At 27.3% G+C, this 12,604-nt stretch overlaps 1 protein-coding gene across 1 annotated transcript; it reads right to left on the bottom strand.

Annotated features, from left to right (window-relative positions):
* Window positions 1–1,598: 1,598 nt before the first annotated feature.
* On the bottom strand, window positions 1,599–2,957 carry OCT59_010671 (uncharacterized protein; the record flags this gene model as incomplete). The annotated part of the gene is made up of 1 exon (XM_025328126.2): window positions 1,599–2,957. The coding sequence occupies one exon, from the start codon at window positions 2,955–2,957 to the stop codon at window positions 1,599–1,601; it is 1,359 nt and encodes a 452-aa protein (XP_025168025.2).
* Between the last annotated feature and the right edge of the window lie 9,647 nt (window positions 2,958–12,604).

Below are 12,604 nucleotides of genomic sequence, written 5' to 3'. Positions count from 1 at the left end.
ATGAAATAATTTATCATTAATTTTACAGATATATAAGGCAGTGAATTTAGAAGATATAGATGAGATTTGTATAATCAGTTTAACGCGATTATCATGACACTTCTTTTCAGTCTCTCACTTTTTAACTTTGCTAGTAATTGGTGCGACATAGGTATATCGTGACAAAAATTATTATATCTCGGATGTTCGTATTATTTTCTTCCAAGATCACATGACTGGTGATGAACTTAGTTTTGTTTTTTTGTTTACATACAGTACTTCCGGAATTTTTATATTCATTTTTAGTGTAAATTTATTAAAATTTTACTTTATTTGTATTTTCATTGTCAGTGAAAATTTTTACACGAGATTTTTATTGATAGAGTTATAAAATGGAAATTATAATAAATTTATTAAATGCATAGGTTATTTAATGAACCTGAACCAAATATAATCAAAACAAAGCGAAAATAAAAGGTCGAATGAATATAACCGAATGAAGCAAAAATAAAGGAGGTAAAGAATAAACAAAAAATAACCAAAAAACGAAACTATAACGATATAACCGAAAAAACGAATATATAAAATGAAAATCTAGTAACCAAAAAAACATAACCGACAAGAAAACATTTCATCAGGACGGGTGTAACTTTTTTAAGTTTACGTAAGCTGCGTAAGATTCTGAAAAATCAATTACTTTTAACAAAATCGCAAATATATACCGTATTTTGCTGTTATTAAGCACCCCCAAAAATAAGCACCCCGGCCGGAATTATGGAGGTTTTGGCCAGAATTATGAGCATCTTGGCCGGCATTAAGTGCAAAAAAGGGGTGCTTAATTACCGCCAAATACGATATGTATTACAAACAGACTATTTTAGTTACTTAGATTCATAGATGATATTTGACACAAATAGTACGTAAATTTTCTTTATTGTCGTTTTCAAAAATTTGCTATATCAATTATTGAACGTTATTTTCGGTGTATATAGTTCACGGGATTCCTTAATGGAGGTTCCTTAATGTACAGTGGGGGTGTACGATATTAATGTACGAACTGGCCGGAGTTAACGTTAACGCTATCACGTGCAAGTGCATAACTCCTAAACTCGGGCCAGTTTGTACGTTAATATTGTACACCCCTACTGTACGTCCTATAGTTCACTACATTTTCAAATTGGAAACATTTCTAAAAAATATCTATTTCCTATTTCCTTCGGTTTTTTAATATCAGCTATTAAGTATGTAAGCATTTACTGGGCCAGAATAACAAACATTGTTCTGAAAAAAATGCTCTTTTTATAAATGGTTTGTAGAAACAAACCCAAATTTTAATTTTAATGAACTTAATTTCATAATAAAAGTTAATACTCAATAAATTAAAAATCATAGAATTAAAAAACAATAAAAACTCCCTAGTAATTGAACCATGATTGTCTAATTCTTAATAATTTAAAAACTTAAGTAATTTATCTTTTCATATATATATACATGTTTAAATTTATCTTACATTTTTTTCCATCATAACTTAAAATAAATTATTTTTTTATTATTAACATCATATATTAATCCAGAAATAAAAAATGTTGATATTGAATATGATTGGAATCAACTTGTTGCTATTGTTGAGTAACTTGGTTAATATCATTTATATACTGGTGATCGCATATCATATCATTAGCTTGCGTTGTCGCTACATTGTTTCCAGTATTCCCATAATTATTGTTGATGTCAACTTGTTGTGGTTGAGTAACTTGGGGATGAATATCATTTAGATCTGGGTGATCGTATGTCAAGCCATTAGCTTGCGTTGTCGTTACATTATTTCCAGTATTTCTATTATGTGAATCTGTGTCCCTATAATTATTATTGGCATCAACTTGTTGTTGTTGTTGAGTAACTTGGTGATGAATATCATTTATATCTGGGTGATCGTATGTTAAGCCATTAGCTTGCGTTGTCATTACATTATTCCCAATATTTCTATTATGTGAATCTGTGTCCCCATAATTATCATTGATGTCAACTTGTTTCTGTATGTAAGTAGAGTCTCTAGTTCTATTTACATCTTGACGATTAATATCTGTTGTCGAAGCAGATTGCATCGTGAATGTATTATTTACGATATTTCCATGAAATGAACTTGTATTTCTATAAGGATTCAATCTCATTTCTCTATCAGTAATCTGTTGTGGAATAATAATATTATTGAAATCATTTGGTTGTGGTGAATTAGTGATATGATAAGCACTATTTTGTGGCGCTGCAGATGTTGAACTTGAAAAAGCAAAACCATTGTTTTGACTATCAGTAATCAAATTCGCTTGCATTGTCATTACATTATTCCCAATATTTCCACCAAATGAATTTGTATTTCCACTACAGCCTGATATTTTGGGAATGTGTTGTGGTATATTATTGAAATTAACTTGTTGCCGTGAATTAGTGACATCATTAGTATAATATCCGACTCCAGTTTGTTGAGAAAAATTATTATCAAAACTAGTTTGACTATCAGTTATTGAAATTGTTTGTGTATTATATCCGTAAGAAGAATTTAAGTTTCGATCGGTCATATCTCTATTAGGAATATGATTTTGTGTAAGATGAAAAGGAAGAATTTGTTTCAAGTCTTGTTCCAAATCCAATTTTTGGTTTAAAGTTAATAATTCTTTTCGTTCCGCATTATTTGTGTCAATATCTAATCCATGTATTTTTTTGTTCAATATATTAACGATCAAAGAATGTGAAAATATTTTGCATGTGACATAATAATTTGCTGTAGGATTAATAATATTATAAAAGAATCCATGATCATAATTGTAATCATCAAAGGAGTCAGAACCTTGTAAAATAAGGTGACAGGTTATAAGATAAAACTTATCATAATTTGGTGCATAATGAAAAAATTTACGTTCATTCATTTGTATGCTACTTTGCGTAATAGGTTGCATAGCAGCCGCAGCATTCATGTTCATGACAATAAATTGAATGAAGTATAACAGAGTTAAGTTATAAAAGGATTATATTAAATAACCAATGAAGGTGAGAAAATAATTTTAATATAATCTTTTTCTATTGAAATAAGTTTGAATAAATTTAAGAATAAAAAAAACAATTTGTTTCTTAATTTAAATAAATTATATGCTTTATTTTTGAAAGATAGTGGAAAGGGGAGAAGACCTTAGATAATATTCTAAACCTCAATATATTTATCATATACAAAAGAAGCTTAATAATTACTTTTTTTTTATTTCATAAAATTATTTATCGTTCAGAAAATTTTTTTTTTTTAAATTGTTTTTTGGGTAGTATTGGAATAAAAATGAATTCAAATCGACAGGATTTTTTCGGAGATTTATAAGGAAGACTTCATAATATAAAAAAAGATATATTTTTTTAAATCAATTTGAAATAAAGACAAGCATAAAAAACAGGGCGCTTTTTATATTTTTTTTTTTCCAGAACATAAAGAATTCCATTTATAATAAAGTCTTTTAGGTACTATTCGTTGCGTGCGCGAAAAGAAGTTTGTGCGTGTATTTTTTGACACGTTAGTCTGTGGTCAATTGGACCAACAATGACTGGACTTATCAAAACTTATAAAGTAGCAGTGATGTACTCGTGACTTTTTTTTAATTGAGGTATTAACAAAGGAGCGTAAAATTTTGTGTATAATTAAAAAAGGGTCACGAGTACATTATAAGTAATACACCCCACTCAGGTGATCATCAAAGGTTATAACCTATACACTTCTGACATAAATAGTATTAGTAAGGTTATGATCGCCTGAGCAAGGTGTAATAAGCATGGTCGATAGTCATGTAATATAGAACACATGACTCGTGTAATATGTGTTTCTAAGATAGAAGAATCAGGGTAGAAATGTTAGAAGTTATTTAGAAATATTAATTTTAGTAGTTTATTATAGTAATTAATAGAGTAGTTACACTTTAAAGAAATTGAAATTTAGTAATACGTAATTTAGCAATTTATTCTAAAACTTTTCATAGTTAGAGCAACTGTAAAATTCTAAATTTTCGTACCAAATAAGATAAAATATTTAATAAAGAAGGATAATTAATAAAAGCAACAGAGAAGGTATATCTTCTCGCTTTTTGATTCTTGTAGGGTGACAACAGCATTTTTATCTGGCAACAAACAAGAACTCAACCAAATTGCCATTAAAAGTAAGTTGGAAATGTGGAGTATGATACTATGATTTATATAGTTATGTTGATTTATTTTTATTTTTATTTATTTCATTTTATATAATTTCATTTTTTTTTTGACAAAAATTTGTTTAGCCTTTCAATCATCCGCAGTAATCAATGAACTGATATAGTCATAATTTTTTCTTTATTTAAGATTATACATATAATATGCAAAAATGTGCTTACTATTTAAAGACAAAAGTGCTATAATGAGATAATCTTAAATTCTTTTTTTAAAGGACGTATACAGAGTTTCTCTTACTTTCTGATCGTCAGGCAATTGTAAAACTGTCTACAGAGATTTTACAATGTACTGCTTAATCTGGTTAATTCCTATTATAATTCTGCCTAAATCGGGTTAGATCCTTAAAGAAAAATTCTGTGGCCGTATAAATGTATTAGATTATCTGTGTTTTAGGACGAAATTTTGCTATGAGCAAAAATGGATTACCGGGAAAAATAGTTACAAATGCCACAAACAAACTATTGTAATCTCGTATATGCGGTTTCATTTATGCGCGTGGAACTAGGGTTCAAAATATGGGATTAAAGAATAAATAATGTTACCAACTCCACCGGAATCATAAAAATAGAAAAGGGTTCGCAAGGTTTCGCGATTGTTGATTTGAGTTGCCTGTTGGTACCATATTTGTGTGGGTTAACTTGTGAATGAAAGATATTAACGATAACAACTCCGTTTTTGACAAGAATAAACATTTATCTAATCTGTATTACTTAAAGGTCGTTTTATTTGTAATCCTTATATGCAACATGTCATGAGGACTTGTCCTCTCATTTCTCAGATTACATTATCAAGCGGATGATTTCTTTTTTGAACTACATTATGATGTAACCGAACGTAAATTATATACAAATATATAATTTAAAGAATTTAAAGGAAAGAAAAATAATTATTTGTGCATTGTTAAAATTTTTTGGCTTATTATAAACTGCGAGTGCAATAATAAGTAATTTAGACGAACGAATTTTCTCAGAGAATTTTTTTTTCTTCAAATAACGAATAAATAGTAGTTATTGGGTAGGGGGGTTAAAATATCATCCGAACTGCAAAGCAGTTCGGATGATATTTTAACCCCCCTATCTAATAATTGTGTCATTATGCAGACGTCCAAGTCCATGTTCCATATGAAAAGCATAGTAAACTGTATAATAATCTATATGACGTAATGCGTCAAAAATATCAAAGATATAATAATTTATCTAAAAAATATCAATATGTTAAAAACAACATGATCCTATTTGGCTGCATAATAAAAGGATTATTAAATAAAATATAATATAAATAAAATAGTATTGTCAAACCAGTAATGCGAGGGCATACATAATAAAAATTTCTATTTTAAGCGATCATATTTCCATACATATAAACTGCGTCCGAACTCCGAAGCGTTGTGATTTACGTGATCATCATTAATGTATTGTATTAGTAACACACAATTTTAACCCCAACGTGACCGGTGACATTTAGGGGAAGTAAAAAAATATAATGAAACTTTAAAGACTCCTTCTATTAAAAACTAAATTTATTTAAGGTATTATAACAATTAAATATAAAATTATTCATGGTTATTATTTTATTACATCTATGACGAGATATTTATTGATAAAATTTGATCCTTATCCCATTCATTTCCTAATACTTCTCTACTTCTTCTATTTGTTTATTATTTAAATACTCAGAACAAGTCACTAATGGTTCTAAAAGCCTTTTTTCTTTGGATTTAGTTTCACAACGTGCTTGTCTTGGCTTTTTTGTTGGCGGCTCATTTTTATTTATAATTACTACTTATGATATCAAATATATTGGTACGCGCACTGGTTAAAGGGTACCTGAAAGTTTAATAGAAATAGCTTGAATAGAATTTTCTGCATTTGAATTTGATACTAATGATATTGACTCAACAACAATTTAAAAGGTCAATTGTTGCTTCTTTTTTTTGAATTTTAGTCTAGTTTGACTATAAGTTTGCAATTTACTATCTAAATAATCAATTAGAATACATGGTAAAAGATTTGTATTCATGGTTGGCCTAAGTCTACAGTATATGCAAGTTCGTTTACATCTTCAACAGCCGTTAATAAAGGTGGAGGACTTTTTAGTTTTCATACATACCAAATTCTTCTTTATTTTCATCACTTGTTTTTTCATTAAATTTATATATTACTAACTCAGAAAGTTCATATCAAAATCTTCTTCAGTTTCTTCCAAAAATATTTTTTGACTATTATAATATGAAGTGGGTTTTTTTCAAAAGTAATTTTATAAGTCTCTATATCAATAAATTGAAATTTAAGCAAACTTTGACGTTAAGATTCTTTTAAACAAGAAACAACTTATTTATACTTTAAACTAATTTATAACTTACTTTAAAACTTATTTTAATCTTACTTTAAAATAATTTTTAACTTCTTTAACCTTATTTAAACTTTAATTTGAACTTATTTATGCTTAATTAAATCTTAAAAAATTATAACGGTTTTAGTAATTACTTTACTTTCTCCATACTAATATAGGTTTCATTCAATGATGCTTATATCACAATATTGCTTTAAGACGAAATCATCTCTGGGTTAATTATTTCGTCAAAAAGTTTATTACATCGATCGTCTATGTTCTCGTTTAGGATGAGTTTATTATATTGATCGTCTCCGTTCTCGTTTAGAATGAATATAATTTCATTGTATGGGTTGCAATTTACTCTACTTCTTCTTAGATGTTCGTATTGGCAATAATATAGGACCTTTTCTTGTGCCGACATAGAGTTCCAGCCTTCCAGGCGGATTTAGCCGACTTCATGACTATTGTTCTCTTGGTCTTTTTTGTTCGATAATATTTGTTGTAAAATTCATTCGAAAAAAATAATAAAGGCGTTGGGAATTTTACACCTAGATTTCGAAAGTTTACGAGAGTGAATGGATTTTTGCTTTGAAGCTTTACTCATTATATTCAAGAAAACTTTTAATTTGATTTCATTTTTTTACTGAGGAAGCTTTCTTTTTTATAGTTTTTTTATTATTCGAGAAAATTTTTTTCTGATTATATAAATTTTATTATCATAGGAAATTTAATACCCAAATCTTTCATCCTAAACTTTACGAAATTGATTATATAAATTTAGGAAATTTTAATACTCGAATCTTTCATCCTAAACGTTACGACATTAGTCATGTAATTTAATTGTAATAGGATTCGTTCATCCTTTAAATTCTTTTACATCATATGAAAGAAAGTAATTAAAAATAGAACATATTGAAATCTTATTTCAGTAATTTTTAAATTTATTAATATTTTTTTTTTTTTTTTCTTGACACATGTTCTTTTTTTTATGATTCTTGTGATGAAAGTTAAGTTAGTCGTCATAAAAATTCGGAAATTATCATCCTAAATAAAGCATGAATGTAATAATCATATTTTTTATGCAAAAAAAAAAAAAAAAAATTAAAGTATTTTAAACATATAAAGTAAATTTATAATCGTTTAATTTGTTTTACTTTTAAATAATAAAGATTTATGATGACATAAAAATAATTTGTAATTAATTTTTATAAATGGAATTCAAAATATTTATTGTTCACGTCTTAATATTAAGAAAGAAATCAAAAATCTAACTAATTTAATATAATAGTTTTCTCGGCTATTACCACTTATGTATAAAGTCTTTCATTTTTTAATTGTCCGCTCGACGTTTTAATTCCACGCAACTAACTGACGTTGTAAATTTTTCCTTATCATAAAAAAATGGTTGATTTAATCATATTATTTGTCTTGTAACCGTTTCACGCATAAATTTTCCTCAAAAATATTAAAAAATCTCGTTTTTTTTTCACCAAAAATTAAAAGTTTTTTTAAAAAAATATAAAAAAGTTACACACATTTTCAATGTTGCTGCAATTGTACATGTAACACAATACCTAAAATAGAATCAAAGATCAATAATAATTCTATTCCAATATCTTTCCTTAAATGATGCCGATTCAAGTCGGTGAAAATAATTTCGTGCTCATTCGGTAATTGTACGTGCTCGTTCTCCCTAGTACTTTCACCTTGTTGAACTACAAATATTTTTAAAATAATTTTAAGGAAAGTCAAGAGACAAACCTAAAAAAGAAGAAAAAAAGAAAAAAAGAAAAGAAAAGGGAAATTTTTAAAAAAAAGAGATAAATTAAAAGGAATAGAAAATTAAAATCAAACTCCTTCGATACCAATAATTCAATAGCGAGTAATAAACAGATTATAATTTCTTGATTTTAGTTGTCTCAACATAAACTGAGATTAATTACAATTGCAGTACATATTATTCTATATTGACCAATTTTTTTTTTAATAAAGCGATAATTATTAATTGATAAATTAATATTTGAATGAATGTGGACAATACTAATTAAACCGCAGTCGTCATTATCAGAATTTTTGATTCCGCTTATTGTGATATTATTATTTTTTTTCAACCTCCTAATATTCAATCACGTGAAAGAAGATGCATCTTCGAACGCAGCGGCGCAGCATGTAACTTTGAATTTAATATTTATACTATTTTTATTGTTAATACTATATTTTCATATAATTCCGAATGTCATTAAAATTCCAAAAAATTATTACTTAGCTTCTCTATCTGCAATTGTATATTGTAAGATATTCAGATAAGCGAACTCAACCTTTAAATTGTTACCTGTTACAAAATTTGAAAATCCAGAGATTGTAATACTATATGGCAATGTTTTATCATTAAATAAATCAGATCATTAAATTAAATTATATTTTCATCTCAAGTATAGATTTTTATCGCGTAATAACAAGCCACTGATCAAGAGTCTGTTAAGAGTCTATTATCTACAGGATTAATCTAAAACAAATTATGTACTAAATAAATTATTTATTAATAAATTAATAAAGAAGAAAATTTTAATCCAAAAAAGTAACTATTTTAAGATCTTAAGGTATTGGGTCACAATGCAAAAACTAGTTATCTAGAAGGTTATTTCTTGTTTGTAAATTTGTCATAGCTTAACAAAATTCTATCTTTTCCTATTCCGAATGTTGTATTATCGATAACTTTAAATTTAAACCGGTATTTATTTGTGATTGAGTAATATTGATGTGTTTTTTATTCTTAGTTTCATCAAACATTAAATATTCTCCTTTCATTTTCTCTTGTGATCCTTTAAAAGTATATATTCATTTAATCGATTAAGTAATAAATATGTATTATCTAAAGTAAAAGCTTTAAAATGCGTTACATGTAGATGAACTTACGTTATTAATTTTCGTCCTAAATTAGCAAGAATCAAAAAAATCATATTTATTTAATTGAGAAATGTATTAAAGCATCTCAGTTAAACAAACGGTGATAAATTATTTAACTAGTATTTTATATTATTTTTGGACAACCTGTAGTCGTTGGTGGTGCAGTAGAACTGGGGATGTGAAGAACCCTCATTGTAAAATTTCGTCAACCATATCCTCATCCTGTCACTATAAATATTGTTGATAAAAGAAATATTTACTACAAACATGCTATTTATATACCTAAGTCGTCACTTAAAAAAGAAGTTATTATGTACGAAGGAACTAGTCATCTAGACAATCACACGTTAGATTTTAATAGAAGCAGCCAATTTGCTATATGGAAAATAAATAGATTTTCTTTTGTGGATTATATTTATGATTCCCTCAATTCTGATAACCTTAAAGATAAAATTTTGGAATATCAACATTTGTTAACTCTCTACAATAATTTTACTATTTTCGCATTTCATTTTACATCATAGTGATTGATGAACTTAAAGAAAAGCGACAACTTCTCTTGGGATATGACATTCAAAGAACGAATGATGTACTGGATAATAAATTTCCATCTGGATCATTACTTAATGCGCTTGAAGATTATAAAAAAGAAGCTTTGCCTTTAGACACAAAAGACCAAATGTATACCGCTATTATGACTCTAGTTCATCATAATGAAATTTCATTGGCTCATTATTTTTATAATTGCGAATGAAATTGATCCCAATTATACCTTCATTGATCGTTTAAAATCCTTAAAATATTCTGTTGAAAACTTGGCAAATTCGTTGAAAAATGTAAAACCATTAAACCTTATAATGAAAACATTAAGTTCGAATCTTACATCAAGATTACAAAGGTAGAAATTTAAATTTACTTAATTGATTTTAATTAAATGGTATTGAAATTTTTTAAATTTATTTTAGTGGTTAATTCAATTATGTCACGATATGGACTCTCTCTTAAAACTTTGGAATGATGTGCTTTTTCATAATAACGAAATTGATAGAAATATCTTTAAGAATTTTATTGACCAAATTCGAGGGTGTGTCTTCCATGATGATGCTGTTGCCTTAGAATACCTCGATCTCATACTTTATCCTTACTTGAAGGTTCAAACGGGAAATGGACAAATGAAAATATTACTGCCATTGTAAAACTTCTACATAATGATAGTCTGCATTGGAGTAAAGATGAAGTTATTCAATTATTAGAGTTAATATCTCAGTCACATACATTGGAGTTATTGAATTTATTTCCAGAAATTTTAAATGATTGTTTCCGTAGTGATCTTACGGATACTAAAGAGAAAAAAATATCAGAATGTTGCGTAGTTTGGTTTAATAACTTTATAGACAAGCTCAACTTATCAAACGAAAGTGACTTGATTTTTTCAATGTTTCAACGTTTAGAACTTGTGCATCCATTGCTTAGTCAAAGAATTAATATTTGGCAAAATTTATCAGATATTGCTATAGAAAGAACAAAGAATTGTCAAGAAAATCAAATCTTTGATGCAATAAACAAAATGATGTTAAAAAATTATTCTTAGACATGATAAAAGAAATATTAAACAAACACTATCCAACAAATGATTAGCTGAATATGCAATTATATTGGCAGAAACATAATAAATATTTTTAGTAGCTTAGATTTTTTTTATTAAAATAATAATTTAAAATGAACGAAAATATTTGTATCATATGAATAGATCATAAGTTCAATGATTTTTCCGAAATTTATTAATTTATTTGGGCTAGGATATTATATTAGATGTTGCTACGTTATAAATCTAAATAATAAATATTCCATTTAGCAGTATTTGACGGACATGGTTAACTCATAACATTAATATCCATTTCAAACAAACATTTTGATTCAGTTATTTCTAAAAAGAAAGCTTTAGATGTACTTGTTTCTTAAGACTGTGAAACTTAAAATTAATTTCATACCTGATATCGATGAAATTATTCAATATTAATCATGTGACCGCTCATCAAATCTGTTGGTAAAGTGTTTATATTATTTTAAATTAACTATTTTTGTTAAAAGTGATTATTAAAAATAATTTTTTATTATAATAGATATAAGAGTAACTAAAAAAAACTAAGATGGGTCTGTCTATAGCGTGATATTACATTAATTGTAGATTGTGTCTTAATATTATAGCCTGCCTTTACATGAAATTTTTTATGGCGAATTTTAAAATTAACTAGATCAAATGTAGGGATGGCAATGGTCACGGTCATTAACCTGTTATGACCGGTCATGACTGTGACCGATATCAGTCGGTCAAAGACCTCTGACTGACCGTTTGACCGACCAGTCTGACCGACCATTTAACTGACCGTTTGACCGACCGTTTGACCGATCCTAAAAATATTTGCGAAACGTCTTTTAATATGTCCATATCCCATATCCCATATCCCATATTCCATATACCATCTCATGACCATATCCCATATCTCATATGAGTCACATCCCATATCCCATCCCATATCCCATATCCCATATCCCATATCTCATATGAGTCATATCCCATATCCCATCCCATATCCCATATCCCATATCTCATGACCATATCCCATATCTCATATGAGTCATATCCCATATCTCATATGAGTCATATCCCATATCCCATCCCATATCCCATATCCCATTTCATATCCCATTAAGTATATAAATTTCACGTCCTAAAGGAAAATTCACACGTATTCTGAAAAGTAAATTTATACACCGATCACATAATTCTGGCCAAAGTTACATATTACAGGGGTTTAAATTTTTATCTTACATACCCTAATTTTAAGAATTTATTGATTGGTTTTCAATAAAATTTATATCGTTAAATTTGTCTTGGCAGAAGGAATCCAATGGTAGTAAAACCATATTTCCATCATTAATATTGATTGAGTTATTGTGAAAATGTATTTTTATTATATATTATTTGTGGTAGGATTCGAAATATTTCTCATTTAATTTACAATTATAAATTATTACGCACAATAATTAATATAATTTTTATTTTTTCTCCTATTTTACTAAAACTTAAGGGTTATGTTAATTGATGAACTGAGTTAAAATAGCCTTACAGATTAAGTTTATA

Source organism: Rhizophagus irregularis, chromosome 19 (genome assembly GCF_026210795.1).
Source record: "Rhizophagus irregularis chromosome 19, complete sequence".
NCBI lineage: Eukaryota > Fungi > Glomeromycota > Glomeromycetes > Glomerales > Glomeraceae > Rhizophagus > Rhizophagus irregularis.
This window is presented reverse-complemented; position numbering and strand designations above follow the sequence as displayed.